General features: G+C 36.3%; 4 protein-coding genes and 1 non-coding gene across 5 annotated transcripts; 2 read left to right on the forward strand and 3 right to left on the reverse strand.

Moving 5' to 3' along the window:
* Positions 1–2078: 2078 nt before the first annotated feature.
* Positions 2079–2867, reverse strand: LOC114733309 (protein SRC2-like). The gene has a single exon (XM_028920756.1). It carries the CDS (start codon positions 2865–2867, stop codon positions 2079–2081), a length of 789 nt encoding a protein of 262 aa, XP_028776589.1.
* A 5900-nt stretch (positions 2868–8767) lies between these two features.
* On the forward strand, positions 8768–9377 carry LOC114733310 (nuclear transcription factor Y subunit B-5-like). The gene has a single exon (XM_028920757.1). The coding sequence runs from the start codon at positions 8768–8770 to the stop codon at positions 9182–9184; it is 417 nt and encodes a 138-aa protein (XP_028776590.1). The 3' UTR covers positions 9185–9377.
* Positions 9378–18823: 9446 nt separating this feature from the next.
* Positions 18824–20156, reverse strand: LOC114733259 (uncharacterized). Its single transcript, XM_028920681.1, has 2 exons — positions 20003–20156; positions 18824–19397 (listed from the first exon to the last, which is right to left on the reverse strand). The coding sequence occupies exons 1-2, from the start codon at positions 20105–20107 to the stop codon at positions 19311–19313; spliced, it is 192 nt and encodes a 63-aa protein (XP_028776514.1). The 5' UTR covers positions 20108–20156; the 3' UTR covers positions 18824–19310.
* A 563-nt stretch (positions 20157–20719) lies between these two features.
* Positions 20720–20863, forward strand: LOC114733314 (small nucleolar RNA snoR137). Its single transcript, XR_003739068.1, has one exon. It is a non-coding gene; the product is annotated as a small nucleolar RNA snoR137 (small nucleolar RNA).
* Positions 20864–21762: 899 nt separating this feature from the next.
* LOC114733271 (protein SIEVE ELEMENT OCCLUSION C) lies at positions 21763–24499 on the reverse strand. The gene is made up of 7 exons (XM_028920703.1): positions 24320–24499; positions 24124–24234; positions 23603–24048; positions 23331–23443; positions 23106–23233; positions 22494–22982; positions 21763–22423 (listed from the first exon to the last, which is right to left on the reverse strand). The coding sequence occupies exons 1-7, from the start codon at positions 24488–24490 to the stop codon at positions 21824–21826; spliced, it is 2058 nt and encodes a 685-aa protein (XP_028776536.1). The 5' UTR covers positions 24491–24499; the 3' UTR covers positions 21763–21823.
* Positions 24500–26133: the final 1634 nt, after the last annotated feature.

Here is a 26133-nt window from a genome sequence, read left to right on the forward strand (position 1 = left end):
GGAGAATAAGTACTCAAACATAAAGAATGTAGGATATATATCAATTCTGCGATTGCATGGCATTAACGCTGAGAGAGAAGTATTTTTGCTATATTCTTCATTAATGACAGTGAGATCATTGATACTCCAGTGGTTCATAATGATTAACTTTTTTCACATACTGACAAATAAAAATATAGTCATTGAAATGTGTCATAAAATGATAAAATTTTCTTATTATATCCCTAAAAAATGTAATTCAAAAGTAATAAATTAAAATTTTCTTATTCATCCCTAAAAAATTAATTCAAAGTAATAAATTAATTTTTAATACTTTATTATTTTTCTCCTATATTTAGTAGGGATAAAAAAAAATAGTGTTAATTATTATAACAACATCTTGTATTTTAGATCATAATTTTTTTAAACTAATTTTTTATATTATGTATTAGATGTGGCATGTGATTGGAGTATCAAAATAAAGTGATAGAGAGAATTTGAGCGCTTAATTAATTAATTGGATGTCTGGACTTACGATAATGTACAATTAATGTAACATGTGCCCCTAGGGCAATATACATGTGTGCGCGTATCGTAGAATGTCATTAATCATCTGCCTTCATGCGAAATTATAACCAGGCATCCCCCCCCCCGGGGGGGTGTCCTTGTTTGAACTTGTACTGTTGTTATACCCATGGCATGGGCTTAGAGGCTTTTGAAGTCGATGGGCTATTTTTGGAATGGTTTCCTTGGGCTTAGAGTTTCACTTACATGTCCTCATCCGCCGTCCTTGGGGGTTTGACGTTCTTCTTTGAGGTTACATTTGACCAATCCTTGTCATGACCCAAAAGAGTACAAATTCATCTTTTCAAGCTTTGGGCCCAGAATAAACCCAGATGAAGATACTGACCCAACCCAAAAATACATATATTTTTCATTTCAAAATGGATGGATGAATACGTATTTATCTCATCCCGTGTTGCGCCACTGTCTTCGGAAAATCCAGTGATTTTCAGCTCAATTTGTTTTTCTTTTTTTCTCTTTTTAATATGAAGCACTATCAAACATTAAAATGTGGATGGACACCTATCCCAGTAAAAATTCAAATATTAGCTTATCACGTTACGAAGAGCTACGCTAAACCTAACTCTTATTGGTTAGGCCTGATATGTTTGTGTTTAATTGATTCTGCTCTAAATAACTGATTTAGAAAAAGAATAATTCCCTTTTTTTTTAATTATTGTTCTCATCGTAATCCTAAAGCCTCCAAGCCCGGAAACTGGGAGCTGTGCGGGCTTTGGATAGATCCCCCTACAGATTTTTTCACAAACATTTTGAGCCTTCCCTGCATGTTAACCTCAGATTCCATTATTTCCTCATTCGGAGGTCGGAGCTACCCCGTACCGTGTACAGAAAGTTGGCGTCCCTCCACTCGTTAATTTGAATCAACGCTCACCCTTTTTTTCAAAAACTAGTCACTCTTCTAGATCATTTGTAATGCACACTTATCAGCAATCTAGCAAATATAGCCAGCTATAATATTATTGTGATCTTGACTATAAGCTAGAACCATGGCAAACTAATATTTGGAAGCTAATACTCCTCCGGTCCTTAATATAGAACCCAATTGTTAAGTTCGTTTTGGTCCTAAATATAAGACCCATTTCTCATATTTATCAATTTTCTCTGAATTACCCTTATAGATACTCCTTCAACCATAATCAAGTAGAAGAGGAAGAAGGGGTATTAAGAAAAATGATTATGGTATTTTAGGAAAAACATATCACATTTCTTATAATTAACTAACTTACCTGACTTCTTTCATCTAATCAAATTAGTTAAATGGGTCTTATATTAAGGACCGGAAGACTATTATTTTTATGTAACACTCGAAACCGCTATCATTATGTAGCATAATCTAGTAAATTAAATTAGGGTCAGGGAAAAAGAAAAGAATAAGATTAAAGAGAAGCAGAGACCTCGCATAATCTGCAGAAACCTAGGGTAGTGAAAAAACAAAAGCCCTCTCAAGGAAAGTAACTGTTCAGAGAACAAAAGTGTTCTAGAGTTGCACTATCCAAAAGGCTGGAAAGGAAAATTTAAAAATCGAATCCAGCACCATCATCGAAACTAGCATCGTAAGCACTCGCGTCAGATATCATATCTCCAATGAGCAGCCCCCCCAGCGCTCCTCCCATCAATCCAGCTCCCATTCCCATTCCAAACTTGCTCTTCTTTGCCGGTGCGTGAACCGGTGGATACCCGTAACCTGGTTGTGCTGGGTACCCGTATCCTGGTTGAGTCGGTGGGTACCCGCCATATGGCGGCGGAGGCGGGTACCCATATGGTGCCCCATGTTGTGGCGGTGGTGGAGGGTACGGCATCGAGCTGGATCCCATGGGTGGTGGCGGTGGAGGATACGCCATCGCAGGCGCTTCCTTTGGTACCGTCGGCGGAGGCCCCGTGAATTTTTCACCAAATTTGTAGGAGATGTTCAGGACACCTTTGGATTTGCCTGACGGTTTCCTCACGTCGTAATTCATATGCTGCAATGAGTTTCCGTCTCCGGCACGGTCGATTAGCTCGTTAACCGGGACTCGAACGCTACCGATTTCTTTGTCACCGAAAATAGAGCGATGAGAGAATAGTCGGATGTAAAGGGTGAGTCGGTTCTGCTTGGCCAAGGACTCATTGAAGGTGAACTGAACGGCGAAATTCCAAGTGGGACTGTCGCCGGCGTGTCTGTGGATGGGAGTTTTGGCAAGCTGATTCTGCTGGGGGTCGTCGATGATTGAAGCAACAGCGTATACGTGCATCTTCGACAAATGGCTAACTTTCTTGATGTCTTTTGCAGATACGATGTTGAGTTCTAACGTCCTGTAATCCATCCCGAAGAGGTTGTCAACCCTAAAAACTGATGGAAAAGATTGGGTGCAAGGAGGGGAGGGTTGAGATAATAGAGGTTGGGAAAAGGGTTAAGGACGAGAAGAGCTGTCTTGGATGGGAGGTCCCGATTTCTGCTGGATGGCTGGATTTATATAAGTTGGGGGTAGTCAAAGATTTAGCAGGATGGAGCGGTGCAGGCAGAGTCTGCCCTCCCAAATAAAATTACAAAAAAAGTCGGATAGACGGAGATAGGGTGAAAATCTTCCAAATAATGAATGATATTGACGGCTTGACCACTTGCCTTTTATGTTTTCTATTTTTAATTTTATCTTTGTGTGAGGCGGTTCTTCGGCCTGTTCGGTAGCTTCATTGCCATCCTATATTTATCCAAAAAGCATTTATTATTTTAAGTTTAGATAGTTTTAGATTTTGTCGTTATTATTCTCTAAAATAATAACGATAGGGCAGACATCACGTAGTTTTTTCTTTTTCGGGAATAAGGGGATCCAACAGAGGGCAGAACCGCAGAAGTCAAAACCGAAGAAAATACAGAAGCGGGATGAGCGAAGCCGCTAGGCTTACGACCGGAAAAACAGACCGTGCTAGTCAAATCTGCCTGTTTAGGCTCTAAAATTATAAGAACTAACTTGAAATTTTTCTTCTTAAACAGGAAACAGGTCCTGAAGGGTTGGTGTTGGAAGACCGAAGGCTTAAAAGGGTAGATTCTAGAGGTTGAAGACCGGCCAGTTTAGGTCTTTTTATAATTTTTTTAAAAAAATTTTTATGTAATTATAATATTACTAATTTTTTATATTGTTAATAATATTTCAAATATTTAGTTATTATTATTATTTTAAAATTAAATTTTACATAATGATTTGATTTATTTAGTTTTAGACAATAATTTATCTAATTAAATTTTTAAAAAATAGCTTAATTTGGACTTTAATAATGATTTGATTTTTATTATATGCGTTGATATTTTTAAACTATATATATTTGATAATAGAGTATTTTTATACTTATATAACTTGTGATTCTATAATTTGAATTAGAAATTCATGAGTTTCAACAACAATATTTCTCACATTAAAGTAAAATAATAACTAGAATGTAAAATTTAAAAGTAAAATTCCTATAAAGAAGAAAAACTCGATATTTTTTTGTTACGAAAAAAAAATACTTATAAATAAGAGTAATTGATTATAGTGATGATGAAGTTTCAAAATATTAATGATAATATTTATTTATTGCATAATTGCACCATAGATAAAATTTTTGGATGTTGTTATCTTATTAATAAATGTTTTAGATGTTCTTCGATGTTGACGGATATTTATATATGATGATATTTTATATTTGTGACTTAATTTTATTCATATTTATGTATTTTATTAATAATTTTATTGGTTTATTTTCATTTTTTGATAAAAATATGAAAAATATATTAAAAAAAACAGTATTTTTCTTAAACAGGCCAAAAGCCCGCGGGCTGGCCCTGAGCCTGTTAGCTTAAGGGACAGGCCTAGCAAATTGAGGTATTTTTGAAAATTCAGTCTTGGAGGGTTGATCCTTTTAAGCCCTTCAGTCCTAAAGAACCGGTCCTGATTCCCACATCTAGATATGCCATGCCCTTTTCAAGTCCTGCATTTGGAAGGAATGTTCTTATGAAAATGTTGGTTTTTCTACATTAGTTAGCGTGCGTAGTTAAACGACAACATGTTACCAGGCTTCGAACAACCCAACAAATTCAGCTATGTTATATTACACCCGATCCTTAATATAAGAATTGGTTTAAATTTTAATTTGATCCTAAATATAAGACCATAATCCACTTTATCCTTTATATTTAGGGAGTGTTTGAGTAAGATAAAAATCATGGTTTCAGAAGTGTGTTTATGGTATACGAGATAAATATGTGAAAGAGTTTGTCTTGATTTGAAAAAAAATGCTTCTGAAAAGTGATTGTTGGGATATCCAAATACCCCCTTAATATCAAATGAAACCTCTGTGGGTTGGTGCACATCGATTTTAGGCCAGCCACAAAATCCATCGACACAATTGAACTCTAAATAATAAATATTTATCGAGCTTCTTTTTTCTTTCCACACTTCTCATCAAAACAACATCCTAAGGATTAATCTCCATTCTTTTAAAAATAAGTAATATATATGTGTATATAACAAGTATTATCCCTGACTATATGAATCATATGATGTTAGAAAAGGATGTAAATCGAAAACTTCTCACTTAATTAATAATTTTATGAAGCATTTTTTGATATTCTTTTATTCTTTTTATGGACTTATGTTACTTAATTTATTTTTCTTATTTATGTATTCAATGATTTCCTTATACATAGCCAAACTGTGTAATTAGGAACACAAATCACATCGATTCTTGATCTTTTTCTTAAAAATCTATTTCTCCATATTAAATTTAATTTTTCCATTAGGAATTAATTCAAGAGTTTAGACTCTTTTTCCCAACATAAGAGCTGAGACTCTAGAGTCTACACTAATCGCATGAATTAAACAAATTTTAAAAATAAATAATTGATAAATTATATTCTATCAATTTTAAATATAAAACCTATTTTATAGTATAAATTATATTATAAATAAATCTTATATTTAGAACTGGAGAAGTATTATGTTATAAAGTTTTATCTTTTAAGATTGACATGTAATAAAACATGTCGACGAGACAGAGGGGAGACTGTGGAAATTAAAGCAGTTTCTTTTTTGTTTTTGGGTATAAAGCTCGGCTTATTTTATAGTCGAAGTATGTGACCGTGTTTGTGTCGGCTAGGTCGCTTCTACACAGACGGGGATTTACAAAGCCCAAGCCTGCAAATTTGATACCAGAATATGCTTTTTGGGCCAGAAATTGGTGAATTGGTTATATATGCTTTTATTTTTTATTTTCGGAGTTAATTCTAAAAATTCAAATTCAAATAATTTACTTCTTAAATAAATTAAAATCTCAATAGTTCATTGAAACTATAAATGTTGCTAAACAAATTTTATTTAGTTTAACACAAACATTCGTTTGGCGGTACACATACATTTTTATTTACCGTATAAAAAATTAAATAAGCATATATAGAAGTTTAAAAGTGTTATATTTTAAATTATTTGTTATTTCAAGTATTTTTATTATGTAATCATCCGTTTAACTAAGCATGAAGCTATACGCTGGCTTCTGCATATATCTTTCAAAAAATAAATTAATCGTTATCAATATACCGGCATGTCTTCAATATTAGTATCAGTATCAAAGCAGAACATGAAAAATGTGCGAAGACGTGTTGATGATGGATGTGATGTCTTAAGTAAGTGTATGAATCAACGATTTAAATGATTCATGGATCTTAGATATTATACACTAACACACGTTTATTTGTACCAAAAAAAAAACACACACACATATATACTGTTATTTATTGTCTACTATTAGAGTCTGTTGTGATGGGTTCTAAACGTAAAAGCTAGTTGGCACTTCTAAATATAGGATTACAATTTACTTTATTTCTCAAATTTATAATGTGTTCTAAAAAATATTCTTATTAATTGTAAGATATTTTTATTCAAGTGTAGTTTCAAATGCATATGATTGAATAAGAGTAATTTAAAGAAGTCAACATATATTTGTTATAAATAACTAATTTAACTAATTTTTTTATTTCTCTAAATTAGTTATATAACTCTTATATTAAGGCTGCTACAAAGATTAATATGCCCCCCAAAGTGACCGCTTATGGAAAGATTAATTGTCATTTAACACTATAATATAAATGTTTTCATTAAACTGCGGTCTTACACGTGAGGGATGTTGTCCCCCCCCCCCCAAAAAAAAAAAAGAATTGTGAGGGATCAACAGTGCGATCAATGATTTTTCAAATTTCACGCAATTCGTACATAGGAACTACATTGAATGCAATCACAGTGGCAAGATGAGAATTTTATCTTTTAATTTCTAGTGATCATGGCCTCCAACAAAACCCCAAACTGCAAAACATGGGGCCTGCATTCGGTGCTCATTACTTGATGAGCACCCAGTGCTCATCAAGTGATGAGAAATCTGGACCGTTCAGATCTAATCTGGACGGTCTAGATTTAATATTTTTAAATAATTATTTTAAAATAGAAAAAATTATTTTTTAAAAGCATAATAATTAAGAGATTATTTTTATTTTTTATTTTATACCTATTAAAATAATTATTTTTAAAAAATAAAAAATAAAATAAAATCTGGACCGTCCTGATGAGCACCCAATACAAATCCCAAGACATGGAGCTACTATATCGTGTCAAACGTCTTGGAAAAAGGTTTAAATATTTTGTATGTTTCTGTTGTCAAGTCAAGGCTCTAAATTAATATTAGATTGGGGAACCTCATACTTACAAAGTACATTTTACACGTGAGCTTTTTTTGACATGGGACTCTCAAACTTACACAGCACACTTCAATTCTGAGACTTGCCAATGTAGGGGTAATAACAATGCACCCCTTTGATATTCCCAGTAATCTCACATCACCGTATTTCCTTCAGCTTCTTGCTAGTCAGAATACCCATAAAAACACAGGAGCTCATACTCAATAAATGACTAGCTTATTACGTGGAAGAGTGTTTTAAACTCATGAACCCTCTTTCATTTGTGAAGCTTTTTGATGCGAAACTCTTGAACTTGTAGGTTAAAAGAGTCATTTAATTTTAAACTGCATATACAGTCAAATACGGTGGTCCGCAGTTAAAATTTGTGCCATTGTTGGAGCGAAGAGGAGAGGCCGTAATGCCTTTATAAGCGACGGCAGAGTCACAGCGATCCTTTTTAGAATAAGAATCCATCGACTTGTCAATTTCTCGTCACCTGCAAAAACCTGGTCTCATTTTGTTTGTGGCCAACAAACCCCTTGCCTTAATTTCTTATATGCCTGCATTTTTTATTTTCATGGCTTTTCGTGGTTATAGATATACGCTATACATCTCTTACACTCCCAACTCTGCTTTTTACAATTATTATTATTATTATTAACAAAATTTTAACTATCAACACAGTAAACCACGTAAACTTAACATATAATTGCCCATCCCACCCGATTCTTTCACAAATAATGACACATCTAAAGATCTTATATAAATAAATTTACATAATAATTAACACCCCGCCGAACAGTTGGCTGGCTGTCGCATGAAATGATGTGAACTTGAATGAAGCAGATGCCACTAAAATAAAATAAAATGAAAAAATTACTCTCTCGTTTTTTTAAGTTTTCCCGGTGACAGGTCCAGTTAGAATCCACCTTGAAACAAGAAAGCAGCAGAAAGAAAAGGAAAAGAAATTGAAAGTTGGAGCGTTCACCTAAGAGCGCGCGCGCGCGCGCACATATTGATGTACATAACACACAAAATTTGTTGAACTGTAAAGATTAAAGAATGGAGTACCGTAAAGAATCGTCTTTTCAATATGCTGATGAGGATGCTGGCCGCAGAACTGGTAATCAAATAATATGTTAAGAACAGCTAAGAGCGACCTCATTGGTGGACTTGTGGGTTAACAGTACATCCATTGATACACTCACCTTGCCTTGTTGCATCCCACACCTCTCTTAAGGGCTACCTCTTTAATTCCTTCCCTCTCTCTTCAACCATCCCAAAAGCTCTCTCACCCTCCAATCACCACTGGTTTTTCTCCAGTGGACTCTGTTGCACCATCAGATCCCACCATTATTTAAGCCGACCACGTCCCCATCTTTGGTCAATCAAAAGGAAGAGTCACCTATCACATATGATAATAATTACTTGAGTATGTGTGCGTCTTCTGTTTGTTATGTATATATACATGTACATACCCGTCTGGCAAGTCACTTAGTTTGATCCTGGGAAAGTTGGGAGCCGATGGAGAACGTTGGTGGAGGTTCGTCTTCAAATAACGACAACAGCGGAATCAAGGAGCAAGACAGGTTGTTGCCGATAGCGAATGTTGGTCGGATCATGAAGCAGATACTGCCTCAGAACGCCAAGATATCCAAGGAAGCAAAGGAGACCATGCAAGAATGCGTGTCGGAATTCATAAGCTTCGTGACAAGCGAGGCGTCGGAGAAGTGCCGGAAGGAGAGGAGGAAGACGGTGAATGGGGATGACATATGCTGGGCCTTGGGCACGCTTGGTTTTGATGACTACGCTGAGCCACTGAGGAGGTATCTGCACAGATTTAGAGAGTTAGAGGCTGACAGAGCTAATCATGAGAGGGGAAATAGCCCTCACGACAGGGATGACCTCTTTCACACTCCCTCCACAGGAATCAGGCAATGATAGTTGTGTACTACTTAAAATCAATTATGTTCAACGAAGCTGTATGTGTCGGAGACAAGCAGTAAGTAGTGACTGAGAGGGAATGTAATAATTTTCTAGTCTGATTAGCCTCATCTCAGTTAGTGGACAACAGACGTTTTCTTTGTTTAGCTTCTTCTCTGGTCTCTCTGGTCTCTGAATACATGCTTCCAATCTTGAAATATTTTCTGTTAAATTAGTTATGAAGTTCAATTTTCTTTGTGTCTGATTGTTACTGCTTAATTTAATATATCCTGTACCCTATATTCCTTGCTGTGATGATCAATTCTGGGATTTTTTACCTGCTGCCATCCTGATTTTTTTTATTCAAGAATATGCATTCATTCTGCAGGGTTCTTCCGAGTTTGGCAGACAGCTATCATGATGAGTTGGATCTCAGCTTTTAAAGGGAGAATCTAATTAAGAACTTGGTATCAATTGAATCTGGATTTGCTTTGGTTGTTATTCCGTCAGAGTTGCATAAATATTCATTAAATTAGATGTCAACAGCATATGACCCAAATTAAAATAGGCCAAAAGGACAAAAACAAGAAAGGGGGCTTTATGCGTTTAATTAGATCCACTAATCGTTGGAGCCCTGGTCGAATTTCTGAAAATAGGGAGGGGGAAGTTGGAGATTAGACAGAAACCCGTTTTCTTCCTCTGCACTAGAATAGGGTGGTTGTTAATACAGGATATGCATGCTCCGATTAATTTGAAGTGTAGGGAATAGAAAACCATTCCGTCTGTGGTTCAGTGCTTTTTCCAGCACTTCCACTGATCACATCATACGGAAGTATATGATTCTCGCGTTTGCGGTTCCTCGTACGGTAACTGAAGTTCGCACTATGCTACGTTGGGATGTTGCCAGCAATAGCTGGCCCAGTGTCCTCCACGCAATAATCAATACTACTATATGCATAGCAACGTCACGCCATATATATATATATATATATTGCATTCCAAACAGGACCACAAATCCCGTTGCCCACCATTGACTTTGCTGCTCAGTCTAATTCTGCTGCAACATTTCCATAAACTCCGTATTGTGATGTAATGTATGCTGAGTCGTTCGTCACGTCTATAGTTATATGGGTTTTAACCAACCACGTTTTGCGAGGAAATCCGAGCTCTGCATATTTCTTCATGGCTACTGGCTAGTGTGCTGAGAAACTGGCACTTGGCAAACGTTGCTTTACTGGTCTGCCTGCGGCTATCATATCCGCATGTTCTCTGGTTTAGCACCCCTTATTATTGAATTAGGGTGTGTTTGGATGAAACCAAACCGTGGTTTGGAAAAGTGATTATGGAGAATAGATTTTGGGAAAAATAGATTCTGGAAAGAATAAGGGTGTGTTTGGATGAAACCAAACCGTGGTTTGGAAAAGTGATTCTGGAGAATATCTGGGTGTGTTTGGATGACTTCAAACCGTGGTTTGGAAAAGTGATTCTGGAGAATAAATTCTGTGGAGAATAGATTCTGTGGAGAATAGATTCTGAGAAAAAGTGATTCTGAGAAGTGAGAGTGTTTGGATAGTTATTACCAGAAGTGCTTTTGACATGTGGAAATGACCAAAAAGGGTATAAGTTAATATGATAATTATATAAGGGATAGATTTTATGATTTATTTTGATTTGAAGAAATAAAATTGTTAATGAAATAATTTTTACTAACATAATTAATAATATATAAGATAATATAATTAATACATAATTAATATGTGTACATATATTTATAAAACATAATATTAAATGTTTATAGAAAAATGATTTTTTTTAGAACAGAAAAATATTAATTTTGTTTAAAGATTGTAAACGTGAAATCCCATAACATTTTTTCATAACTACTTTTTGTAATAACATACTACATGTATAATAACCTCTGATGTTTAATACAATTAATTAATTAATTGTCACCACACATATATATTCATAAAATATAAGAGTGAAAAATATTTTTAGAGAAGATGAATTATTTTGTTGCAAAATAGAATAAACACGTCTTAAAATAATTTATTAATTATTCAAGTAAGTAATAATTAGCTTGAGAATATAAGGCATAATATTAATAAGAGAAATATAAATAAAGAAGTGTCATAATCATTAAGATGATGCATCGATACAAAGCATTTGTAATAGGTTTTGTTTTTAACTACATATTACAATCTATGATAAAAGGAAATAAATAAGACATGACTACTATCCTCGTATTGAATTAACAAGTTCGTCTCTTATGCTGTCACGAACCTGAGCCATGTAAGATGAAGATTGAATTGATGAATGTATACGTGAAAATCTAACCCCATCATCATCTTCTGCATAAGTACCTTCTTCTTCCAACTGAACGAATCCAGGATCAGTAATAGATGTCGTTCTAATAAAATTATGTATAGCCATCGTTGCACAAACGATTTTAACTTGTGTTTCAAAATCATAAGATGGCATGTTTTGTAAGATTGCGAACTTTTTTTTCCAAACTCCGAAAGTTCTTTCAATTGTACTCCTTAAACTTGAATGGAAATAATTAAAGATTTCATTGTCATTTTCAAACCCAGATGTCCTTCGAAAATCAGGCAAATGGTAACGCTCCCGTCTGTATGGGCCGAGATATCCATTCGGTGTTGGGTATCCAGCATCCACCAAATAATATTTTCCTATATAAAAAATGAAATTATTGTAAATTATGTTTCTATTGTTAAGCTAAATATAAAAAAAAATATAGGAAATAAAAAAATACCTTCAGGTGGATGGGGAAAGTTCATTGAAGGAGTTGTGAGGGCATGATCAAATATCCGAGCATCATGTGCGCTACCTTCCCATCCGGCCAAGACAAAAGTAAAACACATGTCCCAATCACAAACCGCCATGACATTTTGTGACACTGTTCCTTTCCTAGAGATAAATTTAGTTTGATCTGTTGCACTGACAACGCAGGAAACATGTGTGCCATCAATTGCTCCAATAGCATGTTTAAAAAAAGGCCAGTATTTACCAAACCGAATTTTTGTATGAACATGCCGGAATGTTGGATCTTTTGGTTTGATATTAGACATGGCAAGTCTACAGCATGCCATTAGGACATTATGAAAATGTCTGCTAATTGTCTCCCCTGAATGTTGAAATCTTTCTTGCTGCATTCTGCTACTAAGTGCATGCCCAACGGTATGTAAAAACATTGCAACTGATTCATGTATCCCTATATTTTTAGTTTCTTTTAGACCATGTTGTTGCAATTGTTCCACCAGACTTAAGAACACATCCCGTTCCATCCTAAACATGTTATAACAACGACTGGAGTTGCCATCTAAAACATCCCTTACCCATATGCAGCCTGTATAAGCACTTGTATGCCGAGGCTCCTTACACAAGTTCAAAGTAGCGTATGCACCAACCAATGCTGCAACTTTGTTAACTCTTTTTTTCCGTCCCTTAGCATGCTCTTCCACATGTTTAATTTCATCATCCATATTCGTTTTATCCTGTGCACATACACATAAAGTTTAGAATTCCTACGTAGAAATTACGAAACATTTATAAAAGTTACAGAGTTGTCTGATTCATATAACAATCCACTGGTCACATAAAACATACACATATGGAACTGTCTAATATAATAAACAAGTCATAAATCCCTAGTAAAATGCTCTAAAATGAGTAGAAGCTGTTCCTTCTGATCCTTCAGAGCTGCATACATTTCTCGTGCATCCTGCCGTTCCATAAGGAGTTGTGTGCACCGTCTAAAGAAATCAGGATCACTGACAACTTCAGGAACTGTTTTCAGGTGAGACAGGACTCCCCTAATTGAAACCTCATAAGCACGCGCTTCTTCTTCCAACCTTCTAGCTTCTGCTCGTGAAATGACCTCATTTCCACGCTCGGCCTCAGAAGTATTTGTTTCAGCAATCTTGCTAATTGCATCCGCTATTTTCATAGAGGGAGATGTGCGTTTCTTCTTGACTTCACTCTTCCTTCTGACCCCCAGTGAGCTACTAGGTCGACTCCTACCTCTGCTTGTACCCCCACCACTGGTATCCTGCCTCAATTCAGTGTTGCCTCCACTACCTCCACTATTATCATTGAAGTTCACTGTGTTAAATTCCCCACTTATACCAGTTGGTGCACCTAAAATTTCATCACTATCTCCGGACCCTTCTTCCAAATCTTCATTCGGTGTTCCTTCACTTGGAAGTGTCATGGAAGAAGGTGCCCATGCTTGTGGTCCAGTTGCAGCCACACTCCCAAACAGTTGAGTTAATTGATCCCTAAATTGAAGTCCTCTATCTCTAAATTTTTCGTAGTTTGGAACTTCCTGCACATTATACATCAATAATATCATAAAATATTCAAAAAAACAGTAAATATGCACAAAACATTAACAGGCAGAGAAAATGTAAGATCAAAAGGTTCAATAATTACCCTTATTTTCCTCTCCCACCAATCATCAGTTGCACTGACAGTATTCCTTTCAGTATCCCATCCCAATCCTGTCTCGCGAAGCAGCCTATCCCATGTCTGCCACTCTTTTCGCAGGGAATCATATTTGTTCTTAAATTGCTGTTTTTCGTACACTCTCCCAGTTTTGGCAGTAAACTTATCACGAAGAATATCCCAAGCTTTCTTTGTTAAGCTTGTACCTCTTCTTTCTCCTTGTTGCACAAGTTCAATGCACAGGTCAATAAACACTTTTGTGGTTCTTACATCCCAGGAAGCTTTCACCGTATCCTTACCCATTATGCTATAGCACAATTACACCTCTTCAGTCATCACAAGTTAATCAACCCAAAATCATATGAAGTAACAAAAATCATATTATCTACTGTAATAAGTGAAAAAGTTGACCACATCTTCAAATCTCAATTCCTTCATCCTACCAAACCAAGCGCGATAAAAATTAACAAACATAAGAAATTTCTAATTTGACATGGCTGGAAAATATACACCTCCCTCCTATTTCAAATTTCATTATCTGTTTTTGCTTCAAAATACTAACTTTTAAAACATCAAAACTAACTAAATTATTATATATACTTTTTATTTTTCTTAACTTTTGTTGAAAGACGATTGGATGAGAAAATAATAAGAAAAACCATTTTTGAACCATCATGTACCATAAATCATATTGTACTTAACCTTTGAAATAACTATGTATTACCAATGTATTTAAAAAAATTCGTTCATATACATAATTAATACAAATGTTCATGATGAACGTACTAATATTATAAAGCACATAATTGTTTTTAAAAAATTAACATATTGTAGCAGCTTTTCATAATATTTGTTTAAAATTATATTCTTATCAGATTTGTCAACCGAAAGTACAAAAAAAACTAGCAGCATAAACTTCTGATCAAAATACAAATCACTTCCTTCAATATATACATGGATTTGAGTTATGATTCCATTTTTCCTCACTCTCAAAAGTTAGCCATAAGTCTATCAAAATCCTTAATACAACAGTACAGGACAACACATTTCCTATCTCTTTCCAAATCAGATCAACACATTTACATGATAATTAATTTAATTAAAGTACTATCTAAGGGGAAAAAAAATTCCCAATACATTGTTTGACTTCACAGGCTTCTTCTCCGGGAGGAAAATCTGGACAGAAAAAAAAAGCTCCCACGCCAGGCAACAAGAGGAAAAATAACTTGCATATATATATCCAGTAGAATTCAATTGACAGCCTTTCTCGTCTATAAAAAAATATCACCACATACATCCCTGCCTCTACAACCAGACATTGATGAGTCCAGCTTCGATCCGCAGGGAAATTTGCCAGCAAATTGTTTATCAAATATCAATTACCAGCATCTGATCTGTTCCCCCTTCGTTTCATAAAATCAAACTACTATGAAACCAAAGCAAGCAATAATTATCTCATGCCTTCGAATAACATGCCGGTCAGTTTTGGAAAAACCTGGTTGAACAAATTGAACACTAAAATCATTCCAAAAATCAATATACCACGCTGCAAATATACTAGCCACGGTTCTAAATTTCAACACAGGAGAGCTACACGGCGAACAAGACGGACCGAACCTCTGGTTCCACACGGCGGTGCAAAAATCAGAGGAGGGACCGAACCATAACCACACGGTGAACAAATCAGAGGGACCGAACCACAAGTTCACGGCGGTGCAAAAATCAGAGGAGGGACCGAACCACAACCAGACGGTGAACAAATTTCAGAGGGACCAAACCAGAACCACACGGCGGTGCAAAATCAGAGGGACCGACCAGAACCAAACAATGAACAAAATTCAGAGGGACCGAACCAGAACACACGGCGAACAAAATTTGAACAAAAGCCGGAGAGAGCTAACCTGAGCTAACCAGATTCGAGCTAACCAGCGACCTGACCGGGCGAGCTGAAGAACGAAGCTTTCGAAATGGAGGATGGACGGATCGGACAACCCAACGCTTGATCTGGTTTTGGCGCGCCGAGAAACACACAACCAGCCCCTGTTTTCACCAGCCCAAGATGATCTCACCGGTGAAGAAACTCAGAGCACCGACGGCGAAGAAGCGAGCTGATGGTGACGAGAAGACGAAGACGCGAGCCGGCGAACAGGCGACCCGATGGATGAGCCGGCCGAAGAGTCGAGCTGGGTGTGAGATTCGCGAATGGTTCCCAATTATCAGAGAAATCGGAGTCGGCCAGCGAGAGAAGGATGACTGTGGCTGCTGGGTGTGAGATTCGCGAATGTGTGTGTGGGTATAATTGGTATGACCGTTGCCCCCTTCCATTCGGTTCCCAGAAGTGACTTTTTTTTGATTTTCGTAGAACCATGGTTTCACCGGTTGAAACCATGGTTTCAGCTTGGACCACGGTTTGGGCTTCTGGACAGGGTGTTTGGATGACATTTTATCCAAACCATGGTTTGGGCCTCCAAACCATGGTTTGGAGGTGCATCCAAACGCAGCCTCTGTGGAGAATAGATTTTATAGAGAATAGATTCTGAAAAAAAATGATTATGAGAAGTGAGAGTATTTGGATAGTTATTACCAGAAGCACTTTTTACATGTCAAAATTACCAAAAAGGGTATAAGTTAATATGATAATTATATAAGGAATAGATTTTATGATATATTTTGATTTGAGGAAATAAAATTGTTAATGAAAAAATTTTTAGTAACATAATTAATAATATATAACATAATATAATTAATACATAATTAATATGTGTATATATATTTATAAAACATAATATTAAATATGTTTATAGAAAAATGAATTTTTTTTGGCTAACAGATAATTAATTAATTTTCTTTAAAGATTTTAAACGTGAAATATATATATTTTTAGAGTAATTAATTAATTAATTAAAACAAAAGGGAGCAAAACGGTGCGCACCACCCCCAACCTAATATACTAATCTTCATCTTGGTAGAGAAGCTGAACACGAGGCAGAGCGGGCTGAGGGAGAACACACCGAACGAGCAGAGAACGAAACACACACACGCGCGGGACGGCGGCTGGGAAAAACAGGGGACCGAAGCACGAACACAAGACGGAGACGCTGCGCGACGGCAGAGGGGGAACCTCCCTTCATCACCATCGTCTTCATCCCTTCTTCTTCTCAACCCGACCACAGAACTAGCGACGGCACGAGCTCAACGAACCAGTGAACCAGAAGCACATACTTCGACGGGAAGAATTTCAGACCTGAAGAGCGAAGCACCAGAAGAGTTTCGACCGACTGGAATGGAAGGAGCTCTGAAGTTTCGACCGACTGATAATTGAAGCCAGAAGATAATTGAAGCCGGGGCTGTTTGGTCATGTGAGGAGGGCCCACCATCAGCCTTCAATAATTAGAGCTAGAAGCGGACGAAAATAGCTTTTGATGAAACCATGGTTTAGGGGTTCAAAACCATGGTTTCCCCCAAACCATGGTTTTAAATATTTGGGAGGCTGTTTGGGTAGCATTTTCCCCAAACCATGGTTTGGGGTGCTACCCAAACAGAGCCTAAATGTTATGAAAAAGTGATTTTGAGAAGTGAGAGTGTTTGGATAGTTGTTATCAGAAGCACTTTTTATATATACAAATTACTAAAAAAAAGACATAAGTTAATATGATAATTACAGAAAAATAGATTTTATGATATATTTTAATTTGAAGGAATAAAATTGTTAATAATATATTTTTTATTAACATAATTAATAATACATAAGATAATATAATTAATAAATAATTAATATGTATATATATTTTTAAAATATAAGATTAAATATGTTTATAAAAAAAATAACAAGATACATATCTTATAAGCTCTCACACTCTCCTTTTTTTTCTCCAAAAGCAAAAAATTTCTGCTTTTTTCAAAACCACGGTTTGCCCAAAACCAGTGGGTGTTTGGGTGACTTATCACTCAAACGATGGTTTGGGTCCCCAAACCATGGTTTTGGGTGTCACCCAAACGGGGTCTTAATCTCAATTCTCCAAATTTAAATGACCTGATTTGACCAAAGTATCTCTGCGGAGATTCACAATAGATAGCTCATGAAACCATTTATGGGGATAATTAAGATATGATTTACAGGATCACAAGCCACTTGCAGGCGTTCCATTCCTCCACTTTAAAATGATCCTCGCTACAACAATAAAATTAACATCCCAGTAATGACTATTTATATCTAATTTGAATAGTTTAAATTTAAAATTTTTAATTAATTATTTTTTAAAAGAATGATATTTGAGATATTATCTCTATTTTAAATTTTACACATATTAAAATAATTATTTTGAATATATAAAAATAAAAACAAAATCAAATTCAGATCATTTAAATAAAATATGAACAGTAATATAATAAGCTTAAGATGTTTATCATAATAATGAGCACTAAAACTGATTCCTACCATTAGATAGGTACATTATTTAAATATTTATCCTCAAATTTTTAATTGAAAATAAAGAAACCCCAGCATTTTTAAAGATTTTATCTATAATATTAAATTTTATTGAACAATAATAAAAACAAATCAATAATAAGGATATAACCGGATTGTGGTCGGACTAATCTCAATTAAAATAATATTCTTTAAACAATCCATATGGGAAAAATTAGACAAGATTTATTCATAGATAGTCATACATGCCCAACTATATCTTGTAATATTTGTTCGCATCTGCCCCATACATACTAAACTACCATAATTTTATACATGCTCAACTTAAATACCAGATATTGGCTATCACAAATCACCAAAATTATCAAATATGTTAGATTGACTGTCCAACTAAACTAGAACGAGCTTTCATGATTAGTCAGAACTACCAATAAATCATCAAATATATAATAAAAACCAACCAAAACACAAATGAAAACACATAATAAGTTAATAACATAGTTTTGAGTTATTGAGGGGCGGGGGAAAAGAAGATAAAAACCAGTTCTGCCTGGTTTTCCTCTATTTCTCGCCAGTTTTTGACCAGGTCAATTTTTCCCTAGTTCTGATAGATGTTTGGAATGGACCAAAGGCCCGTTTTTGGTCGAACCGGCCAGTCCAGTTCTGACCAACAATACCTCGGCACAGCCGTGAGAGTTCCTAGCCTAGTTACCCTGACATAACAAAATTTAACTAGGCGAACAACTACATTTAAGAATCACAAATCACAAATACCACCAATAAATTCTTCTGCGAGCACTCAAACATATGGCTGCATTAATGTCATCGCCATAAGAAAAACCCAGCACGTCAAACATTTTCTTAACAGCCAGTAGAATGAAGAGACTTGCCTTTCAGACAATTCAATACATGATCTGCTGCCAAGCCAAACTTCGATGAATAGACTCTATACAGGAAATTACCATCACAACTAAAAAATTTTTGTTGAAAGAGGCTTTATCACCCACACATATCGTACTCACAGCTGAAAGGAAATGAAATGCAACACGCGGCCATATATTCCAATGAGTGATGATGACGAGCAGTATTTTATGAAATGGGGTCTTGTGTCAATGACAATGATGGACAGCCACCACCAGAATAGAGTTGATGTGGTTATAAGCAAGGAATTGTATTTGAGCATAACATTGCATTGGAAAAGCACAGAGCAAGGGAAAATACAGAGAAAATGCCAACAAAATCACATCATATTCATGCAAGGGAGTCCTTGCTGGCCTGCTCCCGCAACAATTCTTCTCTCACTCTTCTGATCTCCGCTTCCTTCTCCAACCTTTCTTTCTACAAAAGAAAATACAGAGGCAACTTTTGAGGGATCAAAAGAATTTAATCTCACAAGCACAGCCGTAAAGATTGTCGCACATCTTTCTGAACTACTGTAAACAGAGTAAATGATGAGATATATATAGAAACTTTAAGTGAAATGCAATAATTTGACACAAATGGGCAGATCAAAACTTGGCTCTATAAAGGTTACTTTCCCCATACCCAAAGGTCGAGTTCGAAAATTTGAACGTAATTTTTCAAACATATGGAAAAGCTAAGATAACGAAGCACCATAGAAAAGGCAATTAGAATAATTGAGAATGTCAATATCCGTAGTTCACATGATTTCGAGGAAAACAAGTTCATTCGATCTAATTTTAACTTGCGCATCAAATAAGTGGAAACTAATCCGGAATTACGGATGTCACGGATTAATAACATACAAGATGCCCAAATGCAAAGAAGAACAAATGAAAACGGCACGATTTCTAGGGTTTTCCGAAGGGGACAATCAATCGGAGAGTATCAAATAAGAGCTGGAAATATGAAAACTCGAACGAGTTAAAAGAGGAGATGCATTTATTAGAGAGGCAAAGAAAAGGTCAAGCAAAAAGACAAACCTTTTCGTCCTGTCGAAGAGCGATCCAGACATGGACCTTATCCATAGACTGCCAGAATAAGAAAGCTCCCAGCGACATTGCGAAGTACGTTGAAACCTTCACCATCTTTCTCTGCTTTGATCGGTTTCCCCTCTTCCGCACCACCGCAGGGCTTCAGATTGTCAATGGCTAAAACTCAATCGAAAAAACCAGAAGAAATCGGGGGACAAGAACACTGCATCGATGTGGATCGGGTCATCCCAAACATTGACCCGAGTCCGTGGACCATGGGGCATGGACCCATGGCCCAAAAAAAGTTATACTGAATGGCATTATCGTTAATATGACAACAAATAGAGGCTAATCTCGAGCTGGGCTTGTTTTGCGCTCTCTATAAAGTGAGCCGAGTACCCCCATAAGAAAACCCTAAGCCGGGGGATGGTAGCCTGGTATGTGTGAATGGGATGGGGGTAGGGTTTCGAGCTCTGGAGCCCCTTGAGCTCCTGGTAAATTTAACGTAGTTTTTTTTATTTTTTTTATTTTTAATTGAACGATTGCTTTCGATAGGCGTTGCGTTCTTCTGTTTGTTTTGCAATTGCAGAAGGACGCGTCAACGAAAGCGTAAATCAAACCCAACAGCGGCCTCATTCTTAAAGCAACTACGAAGTGATTAACGCTCGTAGTTTATGATATGGTCGTGCTGTGCCATTCTGTTTTTTGGGTAGTAGTTTTTGGATTGTTGCTTCTTACTGGTGAACTCTCCCCACAAAACAGTGGGAGATGTTCATGTTTCCGAAGCATAGATTAACAGTGTTGCCAGTTTTAAACAGCTTGGGGCAATTCTCTTTAGCTGCACCATGCTACCTGTCTCCTGGTACATTCTTGTTTATATAATCGCGGTATTTTAATCCCCCGTGTGGTAAAGACGTCCAAATCTGGTGCATTCCCATATAAATTGCGAACTTGATGCATAACACATTGATTAAGTTTCTGATTAGATGCAGGAAAGGCGTCCAAAATCTAGTGCGTTATCATATAAACCCATCCATGCGTACATTTTATTCAAATTGCAAAATGAAGCGAAAGATCGATGGATGAGGCATCTGGATTAGGTCTGCACGAATCACTAAATCAAATTAAATGCCCTTTCTCATATCTGGTTTTCTTGATCTAGCATCTCTGAAAATGAGTAACAACTCCCACCAAATCTGAATTAAGATGTTATTCGCTAATGTATAATTAGCTAATAAATTTTTATGTTTCGAAAGGAAGTTTACAAATTTGTCCGAATCTAACATGTTCAGGCAAAGGGTAACACATGCGATCATCAAAATTTCATAAATGCAAGCAAAATCAAAAGCACGTTCTTGGTGACATGTTCCTCTTCTCTACTTCAATTGGGATTCAGGATCAACACTAAACCACAAAAACACAAGCAAATATAGGGTTCAGGGGATTGCATTATAAGATATATAATGATGTTTTGAAAATTAAAGCTATATAAAGAGATTTAAATTTAAATATAAAAGTTTTGAATTTGTTTTCTGTTACTAATAAATACATCAAGGCAAAAGCCAACAAGGTTGGTCCAAGTGGTAAGCGGTTTGGTACCCTTTAAGCGAGGTTTTAAGTTTGAACCTCAGCGTATGTAGAAATCTTTGTTGGGAGACTCACCCACCGCAGCCAGATACGCGACCCAGGTCGGATTCAGATGTAGTCGGAGTAAAGTTTCGATGAACTGGGTGGCCAACCTAAAAAAAAATACAACAAGACAAAAAAGACATGCATATATTGACTTTCAATCCAACAAATGGCAGGCCCGTTCAGAGTTCCTTTCAGTTTTCACGCGTACACAGCATACTTCTTCATTGGACGCTTGCAGACATCGCAAACAACAGTTCCTTCAATCTGTGCTCGAGAGGAATGAACCAAGTAAGAGTGACTACAAGGCCCTTCGACACTTGGAGGTTGTAGGAAATTCCTTATCGCATCCACCAGTCCCAATGTCTCCACATTATCTCCCCACTCTGCATATTTGTCCAAGCATTCCATTATCTGCCTTCCTTGAAGCCTTATAATATCACTTGAACTCCCTCTGCCGATCATCACCCAACCTTCATTTCTCTCATTCATGTCTAGCAATGCAGACAGGTCTGCTAGCACTTGATCAGAACTTGTCTGTCTGACTTTGGACCTTCTCATGCTCTCCAGTCGAAGCCAAAAGAATTGTGATTTCGTGAAGAGAAGTGAATTGCCGGGATTATATTCAGTGGCAAGTGTTTTCATTATTTCTTTTACACGCTCACCTGACTGGTTCGTTCCAACATATATGGTTTCCAGCTGCAGACCTTGTCGTTTGAGCTCCTCTATTTTATCATTGAATTGTCGAATCCACCCCAAGTTGTCACTTCCATAGAGGCAGAGATCTTTGCCTTCTTTAACCTGATACAATGCAAAATGTTAGTGCCTTTCATTTAGTTAGAATTAGGTCTGAATCAGATTCATGTCATACCCAATAAGCAAGCAAAGGGTTTATATCATCTATCAGTAGCTTCATTGTTAAATTCTCATCTTGCCAGAGCTCTGCCTCTTTCGATGCTGAAAAGGGATAAGCTCGAGGTCCCCATATTTTGATCATATCAATTGCATTAGAGTTTATAACCTTGCCATTTGAATCTAGGACTACCATTTGGGGCTCTTCCTTGTAGTTCCATTCTTCTTTGATATACTTCACCACTGCTGAACTGAGTAGCCTTGGCTTTCGAATAGCATACCAAGGCAAGAATTCTGATAGAATTTCAAAACTGGTTTCTTCAGTATCAATCCATCCATCAGAAGATGGAAGGGGGATCCAGATGATCTTATAGCTGTCCCTCAACTCCTCATTCAAAGGATGATCACATGTTTGTTGAACCAGCAAGAGTGATTGCTCCAGTGTGAGCTGCTCTGGTTTTGAGATCAGCAACACAACAATCTTTTTTTTAAGCTCAGACACACCAATCTGTTGTTGAAGAGAGATTCAAAATTAGGAAGTATTAGTTCCTGAGCAAAGTTGCTTTTCTTTGTTTAAAAAAATATTTTAAAAAAATCTGAGGAGACAAATGAGTATGAAAGAACAAAGTACTTTTTCTTGTGTTGAGCAATCCTTTAGTGGCAGGTAGTCCTTCATTGGAAATAATAAAGTGAGAAATTCTTGATTATCATTTTGGATCTCATCAGTGAGACTCAGTAGCCTGTTATGCAAGTTTCCACCTAAAAATTCAAGCCACAGTGCTGATATTAGCGAACATAGCAGGCTTGATAAATAAATGCCCCCATCATAAGAGGTCTTGTGAAGTTGAAAAGTAACCTATTTCTTGGTGACACAAATCCACCTCCCCTTTGAGAACATTGTATATGTTGCTTAACCTATACGCCAAACTTGAAAGCTCCCAAGCCGCAAGTATTGTTGAATCTGAATACCTGAAACAACTAAATACATCAAAACAGCATTCCTAGTTCAACCTAATCTGTTAATTTTGATTATCAAATAAACCTGATGAAATTATGCAACTAACAGCATTTTCTATGTTTAACATAATTGATGTAAAAGTCAATTGCAGGGATAGAAGTAGAACATGCACTTGCTCATGTTTCTTGGTTGTGAACTCCGTGACTTGAGAAAAGCAAGTAAAAATGCTTCTGGTGATCCAGTACACAGCTATGTAAATATGAAACTCTGTTACATGGAGAATGTCGCTGTCCTGCTTTGCATAAAGAATTGGGAGAGACTCAAACTTGATGATGCACTTGGCCACGTCCATCATGGTCTTAACCAACAAGCTCAATGCCTTAAATCGAGGTTTCAGTGACCTTAGGTCCATGGGTAGCTGCTTGAGCCTTGTAACTGAGACCGCCAATGCATTGGATTGGTATAACTGCACAAGTCCACAAAATTCACCATATTTTGCAGCAAAAGCAGCAATAACTAGAACTACTTTAGCATCCCATCTGTAGTTCTCTAACAAATCAAACAAACCCATGGTTTTTGAATTGATGTCACCTTCCACAGAGCATTTGGACGTTATCTGCAAATCAAATTGAAAGAAAAAGTTATTATTTGTTTTGCTGGAGCTGCATATATACGTCAATATAGCTGATACCAGGCATGAAACTTTTCTGATAATGCTTCCCACTGGTTCAGTACAACCAAGTAGTTCAATTTCGCATATATCATCCTTTGAAATGGAGGTAAAATGTAAACCCGGAATCCCCTGAAACAAGAAAAGAAGCCACTTAAGATCGAAACTTGAGAACTTAAGTATATTCTTGTATATGAGAGGGCTTATAACGCTATACTTGTGTCGAAGAAGCATGAAACATGATGTTACCCACTGCATGAAGCATTGTCTCAGAATCCAGCCAACGACCATCTGGATCATGTGTAAGGAGGAGCCTTTTCATCAAAATATCATCCTGTATGGTTGAATTTGAAAGCAAGCAGAGAGATTGGCTTTTAAGGAGATCCATGGTCAAAACAACGGAGAACTATATCACAGAAACATGGTTTAACGAATTGCTTGAATGTTCTACTCGTAGACATCCTCCTGTTATATTATATGCTTACGTGAAGGTCAAGCAGGCTGATATTTCTTCTTTTTTGCTTTAACAGGTTATGGTGCTGACTGGGGACCATCATTCTTTGTCTGTGCTATATCAGTCTCAGTCATCGCTCTTACTGATGAGGGTAAAATAAAGGCGAATGTTTCTGATCTAAGCTTTTGCTTTTTCCTTCCTCCCTTTTTTTATTCTTGGACTTCAGGTTCCTTTGGGTCCACCCATACAAGTGATCACTAATTAAAGAATTTCGACCTAAGGAAGTAACCTATTAAATTTGGGCATTTTCAGGTTAAGAGTAAAATAAGATTGGTGAAAGGAATATCGAAGATGAAGAGGATGAAAGCGTTACTTTTGTCATTGATTTTTTTTTTTTTTGTGGGGATATGCTAATCATTGAATAATTTACTATATATGTTTACAAATACATCGGCTTGTAGCTAAGTCAAACCTTCGTTCTAATAAATAACGAACTTTAACTGTGCACGTGGTGAAAAGAAACACTCTCCGTTTTCTTACTCTGCATATTTTACATCAGATTCTTGCTTCATCAGTTGTAATTGTAATAGTTCTAATTTATGGCTGAAACTGAGAGAGATTGTTTGGTAATAAAAGTAAAACCATGCTGATCAGTAACCATCTGAGAGAGGCAAAAGAGTCTATGAAGAACAAGCACAGTGCGCAAAAGAAAAGTATAAAACATTCTATTTGAAAGAATCCCTTAAAGTGTGTGTCAGTCCGGGTAAAGTGGGGTTCATATAGTCTTGAAAATCGTACTTTCGAGATACTTATAAATCAAGAACAAAATCTTCTAGATCACCTGATTCCCTAAACATACCAATTTCTTTTGCCCCTTTTTCACCGCAAAACTAAAAGAATGAGTAGAGGAATTGGTGCGCAAGATGTTTTTCCATCGCAGAGAGATTACCATTTCAATTCAACCTAACTCAGGTCCATTAATTTAGAATGCTAATCGGTCAAAAAAGACTATTGGTCGGTCTGTCTGCTCCTGCATATTTTCTCCCCCTTGGACTACCATGCGCCGTGATAAAGCGCGAAACATGATTATTCTTAGGTCCCATAATTCCTTTAGTTGTTATTTTCAATTTCCTATTGAGGGCTGATAAAGGAAAGGGCACAGACACAGTTGAGATGTAAGTTAGTAGTTGAGAAAAAGTAGACAGCGATGAGTGTATATTTCTATAGTTAAATGGGTATAAATTATGAATTATATTTGATTAAATTTATAAATTTTTATACTAACGAAAGTCATCTTCATCCTACATCTGGCCTCCATACACGTTTTTGCCCACCTTACACTTTTTTGCAGATCTTGTTGGACATACTGTTTATTTCTTAGATTCTTAAATAATTAGTCTGGTACGGATTTAGTTTCTTATAACGCAGTAAATCAATATTCAAATTTTTGTTGGAAAAAGTGACCATATTTAGTGTCAGACAATGAATAGGATTGTCTCCAATAAAAATGGTTATTAAAAAAAAAAAAAACTAGTCCCATTACATATAGGTTTTCTCAGAAGAGTGAATATCAGCAC

Source organism: Neltuma alba, unplaced genomic scaffold (assembly GCF_004799145.2).
Source record: "Neltuma alba isolate B1F8T4 unplaced genomic scaffold, ASM479914v2 tig00012991_pilon, whole genome shotgun sequence".
Classification (NCBI taxonomy): Eukaryota; Viridiplantae; Streptophyta; class Magnoliopsida; order Fabales; family Fabaceae; genus Neltuma; species Neltuma alba.